The sequence below is a fragment of the Cydia splendana genome, chromosome 2 (assembly GCF_910591565.1).
Source record: "Cydia splendana chromosome 2, ilCydSple1.2, whole genome shotgun sequence".
NCBI classification, from domain to species: Eukaryota; Metazoa; Arthropoda; class Insecta; order Lepidoptera; family Tortricidae; genus Cydia; species Cydia splendana.
Genome location: NC_085961.1, coordinates 27,884,381 through 27,910,498, shown reverse-complemented (window position 1 = coordinate 27,910,498; position 26,118 = coordinate 27,884,381). Strand labels below are relative to the sequence as shown.

Below are 26,118 nucleotides of genomic sequence, written 5' to 3'. Positions count from 1 at the left end.
GAGTTTCGAATGCAGTAAAAACTATGTTATTTCGAATTTTAACAAGCTCATACATGAATATGGTGCATCATATAAAAAAATGAATATGACCTTTTTTATTAAGAATTTATTAAGGATTATGTCTTTCATTGACACTTTTTTCCTAAAATGTATACTTTCCTCAAAAAATGTAAAAAACTGTGAACCGGGACATATTTCATTCAAAAAGCGGGGGTTGTGTCAGGGGGAGGGGAAGGGACGCTAGTGTGCGTAAATCACCATACCCTAAGGTATCATACTACATTCATAAAAGGCTGGCTATAATTAGTTTGTCTTCCCCATACATTAGAACACAATTTAACCGAATAACTAGTAGACTAACATAGGTATAATTGAAGTACTTTACCAATTAATGTAAATGCATCAAAAATGTTACATATTTCGTTATTGTCATATTTTTAGCGCTTGTAAAATTATTTTTTAATAGAATTGCTCAAAAAGTGCTACTTTTCGTACAGTTTAGCGTTCGCAAAGTTGGTTTTTGCGAACTAGTGCTTTTTACTTTTCCAGTTTTATTAAATGTAATTCTGACCGTAACCGATAGGTCCACACCAAATAGTTTGGATGTTCAAAAACTTAATATAATTTTTATTTTGCCATTAATCATTTATTACGTGCAAAAAGTATGTATTGTTACAAGATATAAAGTAAATATTTATTAGTTATTATATAAATAAAACGTTATATAATACGATTTTACACTAAAACACTTTTTTATTATTTGGCGGAATGGAACTATCATTGCTACATTCGCTGCCGTTAACAGATAAAACAAAAAGCGTAAAAAGTAAACCCGGCGCCCGCCATGTTCACTTAAAATTTAGTTGTATCCAAATAATTAACTTAAATTACAACTGTAAGAGTGTTTTTGTATGAAATAAGTTAATGTGATTAATTTTCGCAATGTAAATCAACTCTGAACTTAGTTTATAGTGCTGTATAATATAGAAAATCATTCAAGTTCAAGGGAAAATTCGTAACTGTAAGTGTAATACTCATGTAACCAATATTTATTTTATTTAGATTTTTTCGCAAATGTATTAAAAACGTCGTTCAACGTACGCGTGGAAGTGTTATCGTATCACACTTTCCAAACTTGCATTGAAATGTACTATTATTTCCTATTAGATATTCCCAGTTTCTGTTTCCATATAATATTCATAAACATATACTTTATCATATGGTCGGCCAGGTGTTATACCTACCTACCGAAGAAACTTCTGATTAACTTTCTCCTTGAAATTATCGATTATAGAGCAAGCTTCAGTCTTTTTATATCTTAGTTCTTGCAAAATGGTATTTCTAGTACAACATCTAAAACAAACTAATCCGAATCTGGTTTTGGCTGTGCTAAGTAGATGATTTTTTATAGAAAGGGCTAGAACTACCATAAAAAATGTATGTTAGGATATTTTAAATGCCAGCATACACAAGGTTTTTAAGATTGACCCAGACACACTTCGACTCGACGTAACCTAACCTATAGTTTGTATCTTTAGGTATTTAAATAAAAGTAAACAAACAATTTGTAAATTTTCGGGTAGTTATAACATTTATTTGTTAAACGACCAAATACAAAACCGCCTGGACCAGTCACTGAACGACCTGACTTTAACCTACATTATTTGATCATGCAATGTTTTCATCTACCCTCAACTGGCTTAAGGAGCCATTTGAGGGTAGATTTTGTTTACCTTTATTAAAATACCTAAAGATACAGAGTATAACCATAGCAACGAGTGTCAAGAAAACATTGATTCACCCACCACCCAACCCATATAATCAAACCCTTAATTTTCAGCATCATACATAACCTTAGTCAGCGGCACCAAGCTGCTGATCATCGGGGAATACTCCTACTCCGTCAGGGGCCGCATCCGCGACCAGGGCTTCAGGTTCAAGTGCTCCAGCTACCTCAGCAAAGGCTGCAAAGCCTTCGCTCACGTGACCAAGGATGACGTCATTTTAAAGGCCAACACGCTTCATAATCATCCACCTTCGAGGTATAAGCGTATGGCATGTGGCAAATTTTTTAAATTGTCTTAATTGAAATCAATGTTGAAAATATTTTTGTAATAAATAATGCATGATAAATTAATTAGTGGTATTATTTTACTATTTGAGTACGCTTATTCTCTAGCGTTTTATGGTCTTTATACTTCCAATGAAAATACTGGTTTGCTAGTAGCAGTTTCACCGGAATGACTGATAAATTTGGATTCGGATTAGGATATAATACTATACTAATTGGATTTAATATATTACAAGGTAATCAACATCCGTGCGTCTAACCTACCATAATATTATCATCATAAACAAGAATTTGCTCACTGATCCAATTTTGACCCATATCGCCTTCACAAGACAACATGTACAGTCACCTGCAATAATATGTTACACAACGAAGGCCGCAAAAATATCTGACACGATTTTATTCGTATAGCCATAAGAGCGTGTCACATATTTTTGCGGCCTTCGAAGAGTAACATATTATTGCAGGTGACTGTACTCATAATTCCTGGGCAAGTCAATGAAAACGAACTTTTTTCCAGCCAAATACATAATCACAACGCGAGGAATAAAACTGCTATTCATTAACGACTACACGTTTTGCCGCAGCGGCCCCGTCCACGATGGCTTCAGATACACATGTTCCAATAGACTTATTAAAAAGTGCAAAGCTCATGCTCATGTTACTAAGGACGATGTCATTAAAAAGGCGGATTTAAATCATAATCATGCGCCCGTCAAATATGTGCAAACGAATGCTGGTTTTTATCTAAAAGTTTAAATTGTATGTCAATGTTCAGACCTTTTGGCGCAGCAATATCGTTGCGTTGAGATAGTAGAAACGATAAGTGCAGAGTAGATATTAACGGACAAGCAGGACGTCATTATAATAGTAGAAGAGCCGGCCGCAAAATTTTTAACCGACTTGATACCACGATGAAATGCACAATGGTTTCCCAGAAAAGTTATGCTAAGTCCGAATTCGATAGTCTGCCACGGCGGAACTTGCCGAAAGTACGAAAAAGAAGGCCACTTCCGGTGCGAAAAAAGGGGCTGATTTAACCCATCTGATACCGAGATAGTAGTTATGGCAGCAGTTAGAAATTTACATGTAGACACAGAAAAGCGAAGTCTGCCACTATTTTTTTTGCCGGAAGTGCTTGGCAGACGCTCTCAAAGGTGACCATCGGGACCCCTAAATTAACCCATCTGATACCACCATGAAACCAATGCCAGTCGGTAGGTATGAACTCTCATGTCAGGAATATATAAGTCTGCCAAGGCTTTTCCTGCCGAAACACCATGGCAGACGAGATTATGTAAGCAAGGTCGCCATCGGTTACCCTACACTAACCCATCTGATACCACCATGAAACCAATTCCATTCGGTAGGTATGAACCCCCATTTTAGGAATATATAAGTCTGCCAAGGTTTTTCCTGCCGAAACACCTTGGCAGACGAGATTATAAGCAAGATGACCATCGGTTACCGTACACTAACCCATCTGATACCGCCATGAAACCAATTCCAATCGGTAGGTATGAGCCCTCATTTCATGAATATATAAGTCTGCCAAGGCTTTTCCTGCCGAAACTCCTTGACAGACGAGATTATGTAAGCAACATCCGCATCCGTGGGACCGGTATACGTGATTACTGTAGGCTTATTTATTACTTTATGCTTTTACATATTTGTATATTATTATGTTATTAATGAAATATGTTTATAATTTATTAAACCTATACCTAATACATTGGGAATTCATTACCTGCTTACGGCAGTAGTAGGGAGTAGTGGGTGAGTTCTGGCTCACTTAGCCAGGCCAACAGTCCCTCCCCCTTTTTTTCCCTTGTTGAGGCCCTGCAACCTTACCTTGAACCCAACCTAATGTCATTGTAGCTCGAATCTAACCTAATCTATTTTTATTGCTTTTAGAAAATATTCTAATAACAATTATCTACTTTTGCAAAGTTAAATGTTGAATTCTTTATTTCGCAAAATGGAATTTTAATGTGACTATAATGTATGTGCAATCTACTTAGAAACTGGGTTTAGAAATATAAAAACACACATTTTATATAGGATAATAAGTTTATTCAAGTAATATTCTGAACATATGAGATATAGTAACATCATTACTTATTCTGTGTACAGTGGAGAAAACATGCAAGTTGACATTTTTCGTTTTAAAATAAAGATAAACTAAACAGTATTTGCCACAAACCGATGTTAAAAAACTTTGCAGTTGTTGGTTGGCATAATACCATCTCTTACAATTTCTCTTCATTAACATTTTATGATACCTTCCTGTTTTTATTTACTTAATTTAATTTTTTACTTTTTATGTGATCGGTACTTCATTTATTTTAGATTTTGGGCTAATATTAGTTTGTTAACCGACTTCCAAATCTCAAAGAAGGAGGTTATCAATTCGGTTGTATGTTTTTTTTATTTTTTATTTTTTTTATGTTTGTTACTCTATATCTCCGTCATTCCTGGACCGATTTTGAAAATTAGTTTTTTGATTGTATGTATATGCATACAGATTGGTTCCGTTTTTGTCAAAACCCAGTTCTGATGATGAGATCCATGAGGAATCGAGGGAACTCCTCAAATCTTAAAGGCATGCGTATAGACATTTTTGTATTTTCATCAGAAAATCAAGGATTTTCATTAAAAACTGGCGCATTTGATGAAGTGGAACTGCTGATGATGACCAGAACAGAACTCTTCAACCACGCATAGTTCACGTTTGGCGATTTTTCCTCTTCGTTATGTTTGTTAAGCAAGTCAAGTTTTAAAGCCACATTTTTGTCAAGCTCGAGTTCTAATGATGGGATCCATAAGGAATCGAGGGAACTCCTCAAATATTAAAGGCATAAGTATAGATTTTTTTTTGTATTTTCATCATAAAATCAAGCATTTACATTAAAAACTGTCGCATTTGATGAAGTGGAACTGCTGATGATGACCAGAACAAAACTCTTCAACGACGCATAGTACACGTTTGGTGATTTCTAATTTCGATTTTGACTTGGACTGCGACCCGGACTCGGACCCAGAACCGGACTCATACCCGGATCCGGTTCGGACCCGGACTCGGACCCGGACTTGGAATCGAACTCGGACCCGGACTCGGACTCGGACACGGACTCGGACTAGGACCCGGACTCGGACTCGGACCCGGACTCGGAACCGGACTCGGAACCGGACTCGGACTCGGACCCGGACACGGACTCGGACACGGATTCGGACCCGGACTCGGACTCAGACTCGGACCCGGACTCGGACCCGGACCTTGACCCGGAAAACCACTATAATATATATTATATTATAATTATTATTATTACACGTAAATTTGTTCACGAAGAAACCGTGTACCGACTCTTCATGCCATTATATTTTTAATTTGCTGTTATTCTCTACAAATCGACACTAAAAGTATCAAAATATCAAAATATGGAGTTCCGTTTGAGAAAGAAGCAAAACAATTTTGTCTTTGACAGTAATTGAATTATTGTGTGATTTTGAAAGCTAGACAATTCAAGATTTATATTTTTACTCACAAAGACAACACAGAAATTCAATCTCAAATGTAAACCTTCGAACAATTTCCATACATTGACGACATCACTCAAAATTCTTCTTCAAGTCAGATGCCCGCTGGGGCTGCACCGGAGCCCACGTATAATTCTTCAAATAAAAATGACAGCTTGATTTGACATTAAATCATATACGCACACGAGAAAGTATACCAGTAGATAAATTGTATTTCAAAAAATAGGGTACATAAATATCAGCTCGCGTCTCCTTTAAATTTGATTTGCTGTTATTTACGGGTCATAATGGTTGAAAACCTCAGTAAACTATCTTAAAACAATACGATTACAGTCGAATTTAAGTATTATGTTCCTTCAAATCAAAACTCGCTTAAAATGAAAAAAGTTTAAAGATAAAATAAAATGTGTGTTTTTATATTTCTAAACCCAGTTTCTAAGTAGATTGCACATACATTATAGTCACATTAAAATTCCATTTTGCGAAATAAAGAATTCAACATTTAACTTTGCAAAAGTAGATAATTGTTATTAGAATATTTTCTAAAAGCAATAAAAATAGATTAGGTTAGATTCGAGCTACAATGACATTAGGTTGGGTTCAAGGTAAGGTTGCAGGGCCTCAACAAGGGAAAAAAAGGGGGAGGGACTGTTGGCCTGGCTAAGTGAGCCAGAACTCACCCACTACTCCCTACTACTGCCGTAAGCAGGTAATGAATTCCCAATGTATTAGGTATAGGTTTAATAAATTATAAATATATTTCATTAATAACATAATAATATACAAATATGTAAAAGCATAAAGTAATAAATAAGCCTACAGTAATCACGTATACCGGTCCCACGGATGCGGATGTTGCTTACATAATCTCGTCTGTCAAGGAGTTTCTGCAGGAAAGGCCTTGGCAGACTTAAAAATTTCCGAAATGAGGGTTCATACCTACCGACTGGAATTGGTTTCATGGAGGTATCAGATGGGTTAATGTAGGGTAACTGATGTACACCTTGCTAACATAATCTCGTCTGCCAAGGTGTTTCGGCAGGAAAAGCCTTGGCAGACTTATATATTCATGAAATGAGGGTTCATACCTACCGACTGGAATTGGTTTCATGGCGGTATCAGATGGGTTAGTGTACGGTAACCGATGGTCATCTTGCTTATAATCTCGTCTGCCAAGGTGTTTCGGCAGGAAAAACCTTGGCAGACTTATATATTCCTAAAATGGGGGTTCATACCTACCGGATGGAATTGGTTTCATGGTGGTATCAGATGGGTTAGTGTAGGGTAACCGATGGCGACCTTGCTTACATAATCTCGTCTGCCATGGTGTTTCGGCAGGAAAAGCCTTGGCAGACTTATATATTCCTGACATGAGAGTTCATACCTACCGACTGGCATTGGTTTCATGGTGGTATCAGATGGGTTAATTTAGGGGTCCCGATGGTCACCTTTGAGAGCGTCTGCCAAGCACTTCCGGCAAAAAAAATAGTGGCAGACTTCGCTTTTCTGTGTCTACATGTAAATTTCTAACTGCTGCCATAACTACTATCTCGGTATCAGATGGGTTAAATCAGCCCCTTTTTTCGCACCGGAAGTGGCCTTCTTTTTCGTACTTTCGGCAAGTTCCGCCGTGGCAGACTATCGAATTCGGACTTAGCATAACTTTTCTGGGAAACCATTGTGCATTTCATCGTGGTATCAAGTCGGTTAGAAATTTTGCGGCCGGCTCTTCTACCATAAAGGCTGACTTTAACCGTAACCAACACGGCCTGCACCGGGCGACCAGCGGCGGCGGCGAGCGGGGCGGCGCGCGACTCGAACATTTGTATCGGGCAGCGCGGGCGATGCCACGACTTTTGAGCGGCGCGACCGGCCTAGGCGGCGAGACGGATCGCGCGGTGCCATTCGAAACAAAACATTTTGTTTTTTTTTTCGAGCGACATGGACACGGAAGCGTTTATTATTGAAATTTTGAATGTACTTTCGCGTATTTAAGTATGTTGTGACGTCTCCACACTCATTCTTGTGTACTCGTTTTTTTCTGGATGCTTTCTATATACAATATATAAAATACTAAACTAGATGTAAATAAATTTGTCGTCCTGTATTTAGCCCATGCACCCCTTCTCTTCTGTACAAGATGCTATTGACAAACAATTAAATATATTCTAGGCACTGAAGATGTTTTTAAATACGTCTACGTCACCACCGCTCCTAGTCGCTGCCGCCACTACTGAAAGTACGTGGCATGCCTAGCGGTCGCTCGCGTTTGCCGCGCCGCCAGCCGCCCCGCCAGTCGCCTTAGACCAATGTCGTGGCCAGGCCGTAGAGCGGCGCGACCGGCCTAGGCGGCGAGACGGATCGAGCGGTGGCGTGCGGAACAAAACATTTTGTTTTTTTTTTCGAGCGACATGGAGACGGAAGGGTTTATTATTGAAATTTTAAATGTACTTTCGCGTATTTAAGTATGTTGTGATACTTGTGACGTCTTCACACTTATTCTTGTGTAAGTACTCGTTTTTTTGGGTGCTTTATATATACAATATATAAAATACAAAACTAGATGTAAATAAATTGGTCGTCCTGTATTTAGCCCATGCACCCGTTGACAAACAAGGAAATATATTAATACTAGGCACTTTTGAAAAAAAAACATGATTTTAAATACGTCTACGTCCCAGCCGCTCCTAGTCGCTGCCGCCGCTACTGAAAGTACGTGGCATGCCTGGCGGTCGCTCGCGTTTGCCGTGCCGCCAGCCGCCCCGCCAGTCGCCTTAGACCAATGTCGTGGCCAGGCCGACATAATGCGCCCGTCAGATATGTGCAAACGAGTGCCGGGGACCTAACCAGCCTATATGACAATTGTTGATGTAAAACGCCAATCGAACCTTAAAATTAATAATGTACCTATAGAAGTAGTCCCGTGATTTTTCGCAGCATCTGCCATCCCGATACTTTTTCCTAATTGTTTGCTATTTGCCAATGTACAATTGTCATCTTGGCTAGGGTCACTTTTATCAAAAAGTTTTAACTGCGTATCAACACGCCTTGTTGCAAAGCTAATGTTTAATGAAGTAAGGGAGCCCAAAATAATCTATGAGTGATCAAAGTTGTCTACATATTAATCAATAATGTCAGTTAGTATACATATTAGAGTTGTTGAAATTATAACTTTCTGTTGGAATTATTGCACCTTGACGTCCATTAAAATACTCCTAATCTGTATGTTTTACTTACTCACTCCGTTGGATCAATGTCTCAAAATGAAACTTGGCTTTGGACACAAGACAGCACCAATTTTCTCGGTCGTGCGCTACTTCTCGGTAATTGTTGCTCGGAGTTCGCGCAGATCCGCCCCTACCATGTCGTTCCAGCGACGTCTTCTTGCTAGGCGACACAGGTACGCTCTTTTCACATTCCGATCTTCATCTAAACGGCCTAACCAACTAAATCTGTGAGCTTTAGTCTCCCCATGATATGGTGTTTACTTTTAAATTTTTTTAGCCTCTTACATAACGACCACGCGGGGTACCAGACTTCTCTACATCAACGAGTATACTTTCTGCAAGAACGGTAACTCAGCGAGTGGTATTCGATACACCTGCTCAAGCCGGCTCAGCAAGGAATGCAACGCTTATGCTTATGTAGATAAAAATGAAATCATATACAAATCTTACTTGGAACATAATCATCCGCCGACGAAGTATTTAAAAATGAGCCCGGGGTATTACGTTGCTTACAAATAAATGTATAGGAATTTATGTTTGTTACACAGATGAAACTTTGAAGAAGGGACGTGTAGTGATTTGCAATTAAAGGGTATGCTTAACATTTAGTGATTAAAGTTATAAGAAAAGATGTTTATTTGATTACATTGTACCCTCTGCCTCTTGTAGTTAACGGTAGGTAAACCATCTTGCCTACGTAGTAATAACGTCGATATTTATTTAATAATGATACAAATCAAATTAAAACAAAATAAGTCGAGATGACTTTTTGGTAAGTATGTGAATTGTGATCAAATGCCTCAATGGCAGTCGTAACATACGGATCCTGATCACATTACAAAGAGCTTATAATATGTGTGTGGAACAGTGCATGTAACTGTAAGTACATAATTAGGCATTATGTAGCAGTCACATAAACTACTATAATGTTAATGGTGTTTTGTTTTTGCAGCGTCATACATAACGTTAACAAGACAAAACTGCTAATGATCAATAACTTTTCGTACTTCCTCAGCGGGCCTATTCGTGACGGGGGCGCCAGGTACACGTGTTCAAGCTACTTGAGTAGACGGTGCAAAGCGTTTGCGCATGTCAGTAAAGACGACGTTATTATGAAGTTTAATACTGAGCATAATCACCCGCCCACCCAATATACAGAAACAGCTTCAGGCCTTTACATTAAAGTTTTACATTAATTGATCGTTTGAGTCAGGGTTTCTTAAAGTTTATACCCAGGGATTTTTCAAGAAAAGAGCGTACCCCCATCTTAAATTCCGACAACGCACCTGCGACCCCTCTGGTGTTGCACGGGTGTCCCAGGGTAATTGCCTACAATACCTACCATCAGGCAGTTCGTATTTGATACACCTGCTCAAGTCGACTCGGCAAGGAATGTAATTCTTACGGCTCAGTCACGACATTGCGCGACTGGTTTCGGCTAAGGCGACAACCATAGGTTGGAGCGAGACACAGCGATCGGATCTTTCGTTCCCACCTATGGTTGTCGCCTGAGCCGAAGCCAGTCGCGCCAGGCCGTAATACTTACAAATCGTATATAACAATAACAATAACAATATTTTTATTGACAGTAAAAGTTTAACAAGCACGTTACAGTGAACCCCGCACTAGGCATGGCCTGTATCGCGGGGGTCATGATCATCACGAGTTACCAGTGATAAAAAATTATAAATATATTAAACATAAGAATAGGAATTAGGAAAGAAAGAGGATGTGAAATCTTACATCAAGCATAACCATCCGCCGACGAAGTAAATATTTAAAAAAGAGCTCGGGAAGCTCGGGATATTATATACGTTGCTTGCAAATAAATAAATACGATTTTCTGTTTGTTTGACAGTAAAAGGTAAAAATTACCTATTGAAACAAAGCTATTGTTTATTTTATTGTTCCCTCGACATCTACTTGTAGTTAAAGGTCGGTAAACCAACTTGCGTAATATGGTTGATCATATTATACATAATATATTTTTGGTCGCGGTTTTATTACCTGTCACCATGCCTGTCACGTTCTAACATTCCGCTATTTCCGCTGGCCCAATATTACAGGGTTCTATGTTTCACTTTTAATACTTTTATCAAACTGAAATTTGTCAAAGTGACATTAAGTCGAATTTCAACTATCTTGAAAATGTAACATAGAACCCTGTAATATTGGGCCAGCGATTTGTGTAAGTGCGAAAGTGAAATGAATGTGTTTTATTTTTGCAGCGTCATACATAACGCTAGCAAGAGGTACAAAACTGCTAATGATCAACAACTATTCATACTTCGTCAGCGGGAATATTCGCGACGGCGGCGCCAGGTACACGTGTTCAAGCTACTTGAGTAGACGGTGCAAAGCGTATGCGCATGTAAGCAAAGACGACGTTATTGTGAAGTTGAATACTGTACATAACCACCCGCCCACCAAATATATAAAAACAGCTTCAGGCCTTTACGTAAAATTAGGGAATTAGTCATTAAGCCAGTCTCTCAAAGTTAATGCGAGAACCCAGGATTCCGATTCAGATTTAACAACTTGTTACGGTTATGATACTTATGATATTAAAAATCGCTCACGCTAATTGGTGCATGTGCGAAATGAAGTCAAAGTCGTGAGATGCGTGCCAATCACCAAGACGATCGTCAAGGTCGTATCAAAACCATAACACATGAGAATCGACCTCCACGGATTTGATAGTGAAGAACAATCTAGCATCACGATTTAGATTGCAAGTAGTTAATTTAGGCTAAGTTAAAAGGTACGTTGTAATGTAACAAACTTTAATTTTATAAACAATTTTCAATTACTTAAATAAAAACTACTATTACAATAACTATGTGGCGTTTTATATGGAAATGTCAAGTCATAATTATTACAAAAATATGCATGCATACAAATTCAAAAAGTAAGCATAGTCATACCTTTTTTCTAGAATTAACTTCAAGGGTAGAGTCAGATTACAACGATGACGATATGTCACCGGGTTTAAAAGAACAAGCATAAGTTAGAACACGTGCGACGAATTATTACTATTGGGAACCCATAATGTCCAACTGCTGGGCAAAGGCCTCCCCCCACTTTTTCCAGTCTTCCCGATCCTGTGCAGTCTCTGCGAATACAAATGTTTGTAGATATTCCAGAATTTATTGAACTTTATTTGTGTAATCCAGGTTCCAAATTCAAATACAAAACGACTACTTCTGGGTCTCAGGAGTCTAAATGTGTATCTGTAATAATTTTGGATGTTTCCAATTATGAATTCTTTTTTCCAGCTTCATATATGACAATGCGAGTATGCGACGAGGTTCAAAACTCCTCATGATCAATGATTACACTTATTATCTCAGTGGCCACATAGGCAAGGGTAGCGTCAAATACACGTATTCGAGTTTTTGGAGTAAACAGTGCCCAGCTTACGCTCACGTTAGCAAAGACGATGTAATTTTGAAAGCGAAGACTGAACACAATCACGCTCCACCTAAGGGGCTTCATACATGGAACCATTAATCGCTTCGATCAATCTGACGAAAATTGTGACTATTGGTTGTTTCGGAAATGCCAGTCGAGACACGGAGCAATTGGTCGTAGTTGTCTCAGTGCCCGATGAAGGCATTTTGGTAATCTGCGCATTTCTGCACCATGGCACCTTATAGCTCTGTGTGGAGTTATCCATTAGTTAAGTTTCCTTTAATGAAAAGTCACATTTTTGTCCTAAAAAATAAAGAGAAAACCGACACGTGTGGCCAAATCATAACTATCACAAGTCACGCACATTGTCGTTGTCGCATATGTCACTGACGAGGGCCAAAAGTCACTTAAAATGTGACTATGTGACCATCTGGCAACACAACCCAGATAGTGTGGTATATGAAAGTAGAGGTAAGAAGAAAATTCTCTTATGGGAGAACAGTTCCAAACATTCAAGCTTTAGCTATAAATAACAGTTCCAAATGTCTGCAGAGTGGCGCTAGAGTAGCTATAAGACATGAAAATAAACTTAGACGTTATTGACAGAGTGAAGTGCGCCACCTATTTATGTTTTTTTGACGGACGCTTTTTCTTACACATGGAGTGTTCTCCTATCCTCTACCCTAGATGTGTGGTGGCCTAAGAAACGGTTTATTTGCTTAGGTACTGGTTAATTTGGCGCGGCACTGAAATATCTCCGTATTTTAGCTCAATTATAAAATGATTAACGTTACCAAAACCATTGTGAATGCGTAAGACTACCTCGGTTACCATTTTATTTGATATTTTGTGGTTTGAATTAGTTGTTAGATACTTAAATGTTATAATAAGATAAAACATTTACGTAAGTGTTATTTCGTTTGTTTTTGTAGGAGCTATCTAATTAAACATTGTATTTCTTCAGTTCATTCTGTCATTTCATTTTATCCACACTACTTGTTTCGGCTTATAGTAATCAATGGCGATTTTCCTTCCAATAATCCTACCATATCGTTATTTACAGTTCAGTTTTAAACACCCACCGAGTTACCATAAAACGCAATTTTTGTTATAATTTCCAAAACCTTATTTTTTCAGCCACATATATAACATTAACAAGGGGGAAAAAACTTTTGATGATCGGTGAATACACCTATTGTGTGGCAGGCCGTTTACGTAATGGTGGGACCAGACACATATGTTCTAGTTACTGGAGCAAGAAATACCTAGCTCATGCCCATGTGAGCAAAAGATGACGTATTTTTTTTTCTCTTTACCTGCAACGGCACTTTAAGTAATTTTTATTTTATCCAAATTATTTTAGTTTATAGTTATACTGGTTCTAACATAATATGATTTATTTCATTAGTATTCTAATTTTAAATATCTACAACATGTAACAATTTTTTTTTGTAGCCTTTTATCAAAACCTATTTTTATACTTTTATTGTACCTATATATCTATATAATCATCATTTTCAAATCACTATTGCATTTCCAGCGTCATACATAACTTTGACACGTGGCACAAGACTTCTGCTCCTCGATGACTATTCCTATTGCCTGAACGGCCAGATTCGTAAAGGCGGTTCCAGATATGCCTGCTCCTGTTACTGGTCCAAGCAATGTAAGGCTTATGCTCATGTCAGTAAAGATGACATCATTCTGAAGGCGAACACTGAGCATAACCATCCGCCTGTCAAATACGTGAAAACTAGCTCGGGACTGTACGTTAGAGTAGGAAATTAGATGAAGTGTTTATAAATAACAAGTTTTATAAGTTTTTTATGCTAAGTTATGGAGAAAAATAAATAAAGAGGCCTAAAACAAATGTACTGAAACCATTGGTTTATTTTCAACGTCATAAATAAATAAATAAATATTGGGGACATCTTACACAGATCGATGCATTCAGTGTAATGCCCGGAACACAAATATATGAGATGACAAGCGCGAAAGTGGTGGGGGTAGTTGATGTGACGTCATAACATGTTATAATATATTTGTGAACTACTCAGAAAGCCCTTTCATTGGGTACCCCACATGGTATGTTTAAAAGAAAATAAAAATAAAATTATACTGCCGACTTTATGACGTCACAGCAACTAACTAACCCCACCACATTCGCGCTTGTCATATCATATATTTGTGTTCAGGGCATTACTAACGTAGAGAATAAGTTAGAGAGCTATTTATTATGTTACTAACCATCTATTATGAATCTATGTTATTTGAAATATATCATTATTGAATTGAATATTGAATTACACTGAATGCATCGATACCATATTCACCCATATCTGAGACGACATGAGCAAAAACCGATTTTTAAAAGACTTTTCTTCCGCTGGACGGTCTACTATAACGTCTTCTCATCAAAGAATCGCCTTGTAAAAGTCTATCATGGAATTGACGACCGTATAAATATTTATTCGAGGAAAAGTGTCGAAAACGTCAGCGAAGATTTGAAAAATACAGTAATTTTTTTTATTTAAATACCATTTTAGGAACGGCTGATGAAATAGGTTCAAGGGGGAGGCGTATGTTCAGCAGTGGACGTCTTATGGCTGAGATGATGATGATGATGATGACGATGATGATGAAATAGAACATATATCTGACTCCGAGTTTGTTCAATCACCGGAACCAAAACAAAAAATAATTGAAAGATCTAAAAGAAAACTTACATTTAACGAATCTTATTTCGACTTTCTTTCTTTCAGACACTCTTCTCTTTAATGAAGCTTTCCCGTCAGAAGAATCGGAAATTAGTGTTCTAGAAGGAAGTACTTCTTCAAGCGATTCTGCATGTAAGTGTACCTACATCATTAATTATACATTCTTCTAGTATGATATGCGTCGCAATAAAAATCTTTTTTATTTAAATATACATATTTTCAGACACTCACGCTGCAACGATAAACATACACCATATAGATAAATAAATAGATAGTAACATGTAGTTCAGACTCGAGTTAAATACTAGAATATAACAATTTTGCTAATGAATGTAGTTTTTTTAGATCAAAAGAAGAAAAGACGAAAGCAAACACAAAAAAAGAAGACAAAGAAAAATACTAGTAATATTGAAACAACTCATGAACTTGCCGTGGAAAAAACTCCCTCAAAAACGCAACTTAAAAAAAGTTACCAAGAAAGTAAAGAGAAAGGAGGAACATACATTAATCAAAAAGGAAAATTAATTGAAAGTAAATGCATGAAATCAAACCCATGTGTTGGAGTTAACTGTGGAAATAACTGTGAAATTATTTCTGAAAAGACGCGTAATAGTATTTTTAAGCATTTTTGGGGATTGGGCAGTTCTAAAAAAAGAAAGGAATGGATATCACAATGTGCTATTCGTCATTCAGTTAAAAGGCCAAGTAAAACAGCTTCAAAGAATAGATCTCAGTCTTTTGAGTACTATATTAACGAAGGGGAAGGCAGACGCAGGGTTTGCCAAAAATTCTTAATTGCAACTTTAGATGTTACGCAGAGATTTATTCTCTATACACTAGACTCTATGGAAAACCGTCTAGGTTATCCGCAAAAAGATAAACGTGGTGGTCAAAATAAAACATCAGAAAGTGTTATTGAAGATGCCAAACAATTTATATTAAGTTTACCCCTATTACCGTCCCATCATTGTGAAGAAGACTCTGGTAAGTTATATCTTCCCAAAGAGTTCAAAAATATCACTAGTTTATATCGAATTTATCAAGATAAATTATCAAACAAGAAAACTATGTCATATCAAGTATTTAGGTCTTGGTTTAGACAAACTTATAATATTGGTTTTCACGTCCCAAAAACAGATAAATGTTGAAGCGGGTAAGGCTGGTTGGTCAAGAAAAACATCCAGTCGCTTTCAAGTAAAATATTTTATTTTAAATTAAAACTAAACTTTTCCCGTCTTGAGTGGTCGCGATATATACTGTATAATTATTGGTGTAATATTCTGAAAGCGGTGTAATATTCGTCCGGAAACCTGCAATCCATGATAGAAGGTCTTCAAAATGCAAGCAAACAAGTAGGACTGGAGATGAATATAAATAAAACAAAAACCATGACGAACTCAAAAAAAATAGATATCATTGTAGACAACAAACCATTAGACTATGTTGAAAACTATATATACTTAGGAAAGCAGATTGGTTTCAACAACAAGAACAACGAACTAGAAGTTGACAGAAGAATCAAAAGTACATGGAACAAATATTGGTCTTATAAAGAAATATTTAAAAGTAGCATGCCAATAACTCTTAAAAAGAAGGCTATGGACACGTGCCTCATCCCCAGCTTAACATATGCTTGCCAGACATGGAAATTCACTGAAAAAATAAAAAATGAAATTATTACTTGCCAGAGGGGAATGGAACGAAGCATGTTGAACATAAAAAAGATACAAAAGATAAGACATAGTAAAATAAAAGCAACAATAAAAGCAATAGATGCTCTAGAACACGCTAGAAAGCTAAAATGGAGATGGGCTGGACATGTGGCTCGTCTTAAAGACCACAGATGGACAGCCATAGTCACGAACTGGAAAGGCCCAGACGGTAAGCGCCGAAAAGGCAAACCAAACATGCGCTGGGAAGAAGACATGAAAAGAATGGCTGGTCCAAATTGGAAAAGAATAGCACAAGACCGTGAAAAATGGACGTCTTTGGAAGAGGCCTTCATCTAACGGGTTCCTACAAATTAAATTAACAAAATTATATTAACAAACTTTATGTATAATGAAAGGAAATAAAAGGCTTTTTATTTAAATTTTTATTTTTATTTTATTTATTATTATTCTGAAAGCGAACATACCTGAAGCTAGCTGGCGCTGTATACTATTAGTAGGGAATTAGCGTGATAGTTAATGATAATGAATATAAATAAGAGTTTTTATATGTTTTTATGGACTAACATTGTAATAAAGAGGTCTTCAACTAATTTGGTGTATTATTTGTATTAATATTAAATACCACACCCTCACAATATTACGTCGCACATTTGAAATACAATAATAAGGTTACCTTTCTAATCTTTTCTGGGATTAGTGGGATTTGTGCGCAACCCAATAGGCATAGACATAGACATTTATTCATAATATTTTAAATATTACATGTCAGGCATTATTCAGTTTTTATATAACATTACAATTTATTTAAATATTAGTATTAAATTATGTGTGTTAATACCCTGTGTTCTTTTTCTGATTCTTAAAAACGATAGTGTTCGGTGTACCTAGGTAGAGTTTTGTTCCAACAATTTTATATTTTAAGAAGATTTTAAGATTGACTTGGAATGTACCTACCAATAATAATAATGTTTGACGTGTAAATGAAATAAAATTTTATATTTTTAACAATATCCTTTCACAATTTGATTTTCCAGCGTCATATATAACATTAACACGAGGAACAAAACTCTTAATGCTCGGCGACTACTCCTATTGTGTCAAAGGTCCATTGCGCGACGGCGGCACCAGCGCATGCTCTTCTTACTGGAGCAAGCAATGTAAAGCGTACGCGCATGTCAGCAAAGACGACGTTATATTAAAATTTAACACAGAGCATAATCATGCGCCAATCAGATTCGTCAAGACGCACTGAGAGAAAAAACTAACAAAAACACACTTAGAATTACAAAAATAAAACTTAATCCGGGGACAAGGAGAGTCAACTAATAGGAACAAATTGACTTTTGCAATTTCCATTTAGTAGGAAATACAACTTCTATATTTGTAATTTGAAGTATGCTAGAGTAATTTCAGAAATTTGGTTTTGTTATTCCGAGAGGTGCTTTAGCAATATCGGAGGTGATGACGTCATGGGTGAAAACTAACCGTTTTGTAATTCTAAGCGTGCTTTAGCAATATCGGAGACGATGACGTCATAGGTTTTACTAAACTGTACTGCGATTCCAAGCTAGCTGTTGTTATTCTAGAGATAATGACGTCACAGGCAAAAACTAAACTGTTTGCAATTCCTCCGCCCCTAGCAAACGGGCGCCGCGAGAGCATGTCGCGCGCGTGGTAGCTACCCGTCTCTATTTCTGTGTGTATGAATAAAAAAGCATTTGGTAGTATATCTCTGTACTAAAGAGGCACTATAAAAGCCTGTCGAGATATTCTACCCATTCCTTTCTTATTCATACAGTCAGAAAGAGACTAGTAGTTATTACGCGCGCAACATGCTCTCGCGGCGCACCTGTGCTAGGGAGGTTGGAATTGCAAACAGTTTAGATTTACCTTTGATGTCATTATCACTAGAATAACAACAGCTAGCTCGAAGTTGCAGAACAATATATTCCTGTAGACCCCAACTACACAGTAGGTCGCGGGTTAATATGTCCATGGCCCACAATATATCCTAAATTTATTATTTAACTGAAGTATGTTTTAAACAAAGAAGACACGAGACACGCCCGCCCGACATCCGACACAATACTAACTCTAACCAAATGAACGTAGCAAGTAGCTGTGTTGGTATTACAAAACTCGTTTAGTGATTGGTACAACAATGAACATAAACACAACAAGTCTATCTACTAAATACCAGTAAACTTTGTAATGTCGCTATAGTAACAACTGAATTGTTATTTTAAATGGGGTAATGTTATTCCCGCGAACTCGTTTTTTAGATATTACAAAACTATGTAAGTGAGACATTTACTAAAATCATAACTTGAAATCACAGATGCTTTTTTCCAAAAATCACAAACTTTACTAGTAAAAATCGGAGAATTTTAGTAGTAATAAAAATGGATTGTAACAAATACTGAACTTTGTTTAATGCTCCATTTACTAAAGTCTGTTTGCTGAAATTAGATTTAGTATTACTGAGCTGTTTGTAGAAATAAATAAATTTTACAGAAATAGCGAAACTTCCATGATTACTACTAAAACTTCATTTTTTCCCCCAGTACAGAACTGTTTATTAATTCCTGGTGGTGATTTTTCTCTCAGTGCGAGTTCGGGGCATTACGTTAAAATAGCGAGTTAACGTATAAAAGGTAGTTTTATAAGAGAAAAGTGTGAAAAAGTAATAAAAAAGGCCTTCAATTCATTTTGTTTTGATTCAATTCATCAATGGGAAATGTAACTTCCAATTTGATTGTCTATGATGTCTTTGAAGGCACTGTGAAGTTAAGGAAACTCTACAGTGCCAAAAAGCTACCATCGTCGAGAACGCCATTTACAATTTGGTTTTGACTGGCTGTTAAATTCCATATGCAGGATTCTACTACTGTCGAAGGCGTCATCTCTGACTAGCTTTTATCGGCCATCATCAAACATCATTTTCCAAGTTTTCAAATTACCTATAAGTACTTAATTTTCAGCATCATACATAACATCAAGACGCGGTACAAAACTCCTGCTCATCAACAACTTCTCCTACTGCGTCAACGGCCAGACAAGCCACGCTACCCGCTACATATGTTCAAGCTATTGGAGCAAAAGGTGCAAAGCTTTCGCTTACGTCAGCAAGGATGACGTCATTCTGAAGGCGACTGAGGAGCATAATCACCCGCCCATACAATATGCGAGGACGAAAACGGGGAATTATATTAAAGTATAAGTAGTTTCTTTATTACACCAAAAATATGTATTAATTTTGTTAGTGCGTGCATAAATAGCCACGCTACCTGCTACATATTGACCAAGATAAATAACTTATATAGGTAAGTATGTTTATATTTTCAAAGCGTTTATGATTTTAAGTCAAATGTCAAAATTGTGTTCGCAGTGCCATTAAAAACTTTGCTGTAAAAATAAATATTATGGAAAAAATGTTTAGTTATTGTGAAAAACTATATAACCTTTCCAAAGTAATAATAGTAAATACCTAAAAGGCCCAAATATACGTCGATTATTAGGAATATTTTTCTTAGACAATATAAATTACAATCATTTTACTAAAACAAAACAGATTACCTTCAAAATGTTCTTCTACGTCTACGCAAAATTAAGTTCGTTTAAATTATCAACAATATACCGCAGTAAAAAAATTGTCAACATATTTTTGGGCCAACCTGTATTAAACATATGACACACAAAAATGGCGGCGCAGGTTTGTAAAGATCATAATGATAATTATTTTTCAGCTACATACATTAATTTAAGCGGTGGGACAAGACTTCTATGCATAGGAGGATACACCTATTCCTGCCACAGCCATATATCAGGGGGCTTCAGATACAAGTGCTCAAGCAGCGGCAGCAAGAAGTGCAAGGCCTTCGCTTTGGTCAGCCAACATGGCGCCATCTTGAACCATGTCAATGACCACACTCACGCACCTATTAAGTATATGAAAAGTCATCTGAACACCATTTTAAAATAGGGTTAGGTTAGTACCGTAAAATGTGCCTAGTTTGCAGTTACAAGTACTCAAGTAGCGATAGCAAGAAGTGCCAGGCCTTCGCTTTGGTCAGCCAACATGGCGCCATCTTGAACCATGTCAATGACCACACTTATCCACCTATTAAGTATATGAAGAGACATTTGGACACACTATTGTATACCAAAATTATGAACACGTAAAAATATTTTTTGTTCGTAACTTTATGTATCATATGTATTTGTCTCCCACTTTGCCTCTACTTTTATATTTTATGACAGCAAGCTCGTTTGTTTTAAACTTATACGATTTTAGATTTCCACACATTATTTTAAAATTTAAACGGGTACTTATTCAATAAAATTTGTGCTGGGCTGTATAAATATAGAATATCTCAAAGTTTTTGTTTTATACATACCTATTTTTTAATTAAGTCCTTTCTTATTGTTTGTAATTTTTAGTACTATTTATACACTCACATTAATTAGTACAAGAACCGATAAAGTAGCTACTAAATAAATACCAAAAGCAGATTTTTTCTGTATTATTTCCCAACGTAAATAACGAGTAATAGATTGTTACTAATTGACTGAAAGTTTTATTTTTTAGAGAACTGTTACTTTCCTTCAGGTGACCCGGAATCACTGCTCACTAATTATAAAGTAAAATATCATTCTGGTTTCGGACATTGGCCGGAACAGATTCCACTGCTAAAAAACTCCAAGTCGCAAGCTAAAAGATACATGAGATGCTGGGTGTGCAAACAAAAGAAGATCAGAAGGCAAACCGCAATCAGGTGCGGGGGATGTGCAGACAAACCGGCACTGTGCATTTTTTGTTTTGAAGAATGGCATGTTCAGTATAGGGGTTTTTTTCCCCACGTGGAATCATCGAACGAATGATGAAAAGTAAAACGGCTATTGCCTAATGATACCTAGTTCCCCCTCTCGGTTGGAAGTTGGAATGGAAGGTCTTATGGCAGTTGCTGTCGTTAAAAGTAGTGTTGCAAGCACAAAGCGTACCTACCCCTGGCTCCCATGGCAAAATGGTGGAGTGGTGGCAAAATGTTGGGACATTTTATACATAATTATTTTTTATGTATTCACTAAATTATAAAATATTTTAAGTCCTTACATATTCTTTGTAATATTTAGTATTATTTAGGAATTCACATTATTTAGTACAAAACCCGATAAAGTTGCTACTAAATGCAAATATCTTCTTTATTATTTTATTATTCTCCTAAGACCCAGAAGCAGTTGTTTTGGCTTTGAATTTGGAACTCTTTGTTATTCAATGAAAGTTCAAAATAGATTGTGGATTATGTACAAACAATTGTACCGGGAGTCTCAGGTGGATAAATTATGAGTAATGATTGTTAGTAGTTGATAGAAAGTTTATTTTTGAGAGAACCGTTCTTTTCCTCCAGATGACCCGGATTCACTGCTCACTGAACACAAAATTAATCCTACTCCTGTTTTCGGACATTGGCCGGAACAAATTCCACTGCGTCAAAACTCCAAGTCGCAAGCTAAAAGATACATGAATTGCTGGGTGTGCAGACAAAAGAAGATCAGAAGGCAAACCTCAATCAGGTGCGGAGGATGTGCGGACAAACCGTCGCTGTGTATTTCTTGTTTTGATGAATGGCATGTCCAGTATAAGGGCTTTGTGCCTCATGTTGAATCATCGAACGAATGATTAAAAGTAAAATGGCTATTGCCCAATGACAATGATACCTATAGTTCCCCCTCACGGTTGGAAATTGGAATGGAAGGTCTTATGACAGTTGCTGCCTTAAGAAGTAAGGCCATAGCTTGTGAGGTCCAGCTGTCATACCATAGAGGACATAGAGTTCTGTCACGAGATCTGTTACGAGTACATACAAATAAATTTTAATGATTCTACAATTACGACGACGGTATCATGTAGCTCCACTGAGAGATCTGGGACGATTTTTTTCATAATATGGTTTGCGTCTCCCACCTGGGCAAGCCTCTGGATCCAAATACTAAAATCGTGGTTCAATTTTACACGAATCGAACTAAGCACACAATAAAATCATGGATAGTTAATTGTGTAAATTTTATTTCAAGTAAGTAATTGATTTTATTTATTGTGAATTTTAATTTAATTGATTTAATTTATTGTTAATACATAAACTAAACATAAAACTAATTAAAAACTAAACATAAATATAAATATAAACTAAATAAGTATTAAAAAAATTGCCTACTGAAGCCCGTCCCCGGCTGCCCCCGACGCAAAGGTGCCCATCACGCTCGCTGCGTTGCCGCGTTGGACTGCGATGGACAACCTTTGCATCAGGAAAAACCCGGAGCGGGGGTCAAGGCCTCTTTCAAGCAGGCGACGACCCAGCTCCCGGAGGAAGGACATACCCTCAGCGCACCAGCAGCCTGAGGTCTCGACAGCGAGGGGGACGAATAAGTACCCGCTTAATTTTGTAAATTAACATTTATTGTTAATTTTAATTTAAATGTATTATGCATTTAAATTTTATTAATTTAATTTATTTAGTATTTTAAATATTAACAATAGATTCTAAGTCACATGTACCTAACCCCAATGGACCAAATTGGATGCAAACACAAATAGCTAATTACTTACTCAATTTGTCCCTATAATATTTATTTGATTATTTATAATAAATAACATAATTGACCGAAGCGAAGCGAAGGTCTACGTTTTGACTCGGGCATTTTGCTTTCGTATGTCCGGATGTTCTCCTCTACAGGTCGCAATTTTTAACCGATTCTCATGAAATTTTGTGACCAGATTCTATGACTAAATAAAATTTTTTTGTCAATCCGGTTTTTGGAAATTTTAAAAAATGGCGGAGTCGTGATACCTGTCGCCTAAACAAATAGTCGTATCGATATCATAAGAGTTTTTTCTTTTTGATATATGTTTATAGATTAAATGGCCAAAAATTCAGAAAATTTGTATCTCTGGTTTCGGCGGTATTTAGATATTTAGTTTTTACTTGAGAATGAGTAGCTAAATTTCGTCAGCTTTAGTAAGAACTATCATGGCGCATTTTGCAAACGTTCGCTTTTTTGTTTGCATAGGGAGGTCCCTGGTTCCATCCCCAGTAATTGTATGCTGCTACATAACTTTTTGTATTTTTTTATACTTAAATTTCGTATCAATTGTTGTTTTTTATTTTATTTTTTTATTTTGAAAAAATTAAAAAAATCGTATTTTTTATTTATCAAGCGCGGGCTAAGCGCATTCGTTTATTTTTTGCAAGAGATGATGGCTTTTTGCGCTTTAAAGAAAATTTGATTCTTGAATATACGGCGCCATACCTTTGGCCTATGCTCGTCTAGATGGCGACACCATTTTATATTTAACAATTTTTACTCATATCAGTAAAAGAACATGGGTCAAAATCATATGGCGTTCTAAAAATAAAAAAAATCATTTATCCATACATATATACATTTATTGTTTTTTTTTTTTCATTTTCATTTTAATCCTGTATCTAAAGATGGCAGTAAATTTACTGTGACTACAAAATTTAGTATGACAATAACCCTCTACTACATATAGGGACCGTGCGCGTTGGAGGGTCTGCCATCTTGTGGCCTGAATCGGAAACATGTACATTGCCAAAACAAGTTCTACCATCTACCGTTCTTGTAGGTACGTTTCCTTATGCATAGTAGGTTCTGTCATCTTGTGGACTACATCGGAAGCATAAACGTCACATTTACGCCTCACGCCAAAAATCTGACGGCTCCTATGCTACCCCCTATAGTTCACGCGCGCCCACTATAGGGACCGTGCGCGTTGGAGGGCCTGCCATCTTGTGGCCTGAATCGGAAACATATGTGCACATGTACATTGCCAAAGCAAGTGCTACCATCTACCGTTCTCGTAAGTACGTTTCCTTGTGCATAGTAGGTTCTGCCATCTCGTGGGCTACATCGGAATCATAAACTACATATCTACGCTTCGCGCCAAAGATCTGACGGCTCCTGTGCTGCCACCTATACACTTTATTCTCTTTAGATTAGATATTTAAATTCTTACTCGAGAATAAGTAACCAAATTTCGTCAGCTCATCTAAATGCTATCATAGCGCAGTTGGAAAGACGCTTACAAGCAAGGATATGGGATAGGTACCCGGTGCGATCCCCAGTAAATGCAAATTTATTTATTTATGTTTTGCACTTAATCATCATATTGCTGATTGATCAAGCGAGCGCGAAGCGCGAGGTAAGCGTATTCGTTTGAGTTTTTGTTTGAAAATTTTTTTAACGATTTTAGTTCAAGGGCATGGCTGTTCCAGGAGTCAATTTCCACTTACGTTTATAGCATGGGCGGTCACCATCCATAAATCGCAGGGGTTAACATTGCCTAGGGTAGTGGTCGACCTTGGGCTCAGGGAACTAGCTGTAGGTTGCTCGTACGTTGCGCTTTCCCGGGCTCAAAGTCTAACTAACAATAATGTTAGTTAGACTTTGAGCCTTTTAATTTGGATCGCCTCGCTAAAATGGCATATAATTTCCGCAAATCATTTTTTCTTCGAGGCAATTACTCCGTTTTCATTTTTTCCCAGTGGAATTTCTTCGCTTTATTTAATTTTTCGTGTACATTTTTTCATAAACTAAATTTTCCTTTTCTCAATTTATTCCCTTTTCTTTTTAATCCCAGTAGTTAAAATAACCAGTAGGTTTTTTTTTCACTAACTAAATATTCTCTATCTCCATATTTTCTCTTTTTTTTAATGCTAGTGGTAAAAATAACCAGGTTTTTTTCAAATAGGTAGGTTAGGGTTATTTTTTTTGATGACCCTAAAAACGAAACTGCTCCCAGAGATAGGTAGGTTAGGGTTATTTTTTTTTTGATGACCCTAAAAACGAAACTGCTCCCAGAGATAGGTAGGTTAGGGTTATTTTTTTTTGATGACCCTAAAAACGAATCTGCTCCCAGAGATAGGTAGGTTAGAGTTATTGGCTGACAGCGTTTGGTTTTTTACTTGTAGTTTTGTAGATTATGTTTTAATTTTGGTGTTTTTGATATTTGTTGTATGTGAAATACCTACAAGTAACAAATATAATTACTACACTATTAACATACAGTAACAAGAAAATATTATCCTAGATATTTAAAAGAACGAAACCTATAAGGAAAAGATTAATTTAAAAATATTAAAAATAGGCGATTGCGGAAGAAAACCATTGGGAAAATATGGGAACGGAGTAATTGCTACCGATAATGAATGATTTCGGGAAATTATGGGCAACGCAAAATATGAGAACGGAGTAATTGCCTCGAAGAAAAAATGATTTTCGGAAATTATGGGCCACACTCGCGCACGAAGCTTCTTAGTTGCAGTTTACAGGTTAATTCAAAGGTAATGTTGGTTTCCTAACATAAGTAGAGTTAGACCAAGAAAAGTCTGCAGAGATTTTGACACTGGCACAAATAACATTGGAACTGCGTGTGCTGTCAAAATCTCTGCAGACTTTTCTTG

The 26,118-nt window shown here is 36.8% G+C and overlaps 1 protein-coding gene and 1 long non-coding RNA gene across 2 annotated transcripts in view; one reads left to right on the top strand and one right to left on the bottom strand.

The window, feature by feature from the left end:
- Window positions 1-24,245, bottom strand: part of LOC134806083 (uncharacterized) — a 57,756-nt gene extending 33,511 nt beyond the window's left edge. The window contains exon 1 of the long non-coding RNA XR_010146461.1: window positions 24,183-24,245. This is a non-coding gene — a long non-coding RNA (uncharacterized LOC134806083). The remainder of the gene's footprint in view (window positions 1-24,182) is intronic.
- Window positions 769-10,059, top strand: LOC134800580 (uncharacterized). The gene is made up of 5 exons (XM_063773073.1): window positions 769-826; window positions 1,841-2,042; window positions 2,659-2,810; window positions 9,113-9,353; window positions 9,788-10,059. The coding sequence occupies exons 1-5, from the start codon at window positions 769-771 to the stop codon at window positions 10,029-10,031; spliced, it is 897 nt and encodes a 298-aa protein (XP_063629143.1). The 3' UTR covers window positions 10,032-10,059.
- Window positions 24,246-26,118: the final 1,873 nt, after the last annotated feature.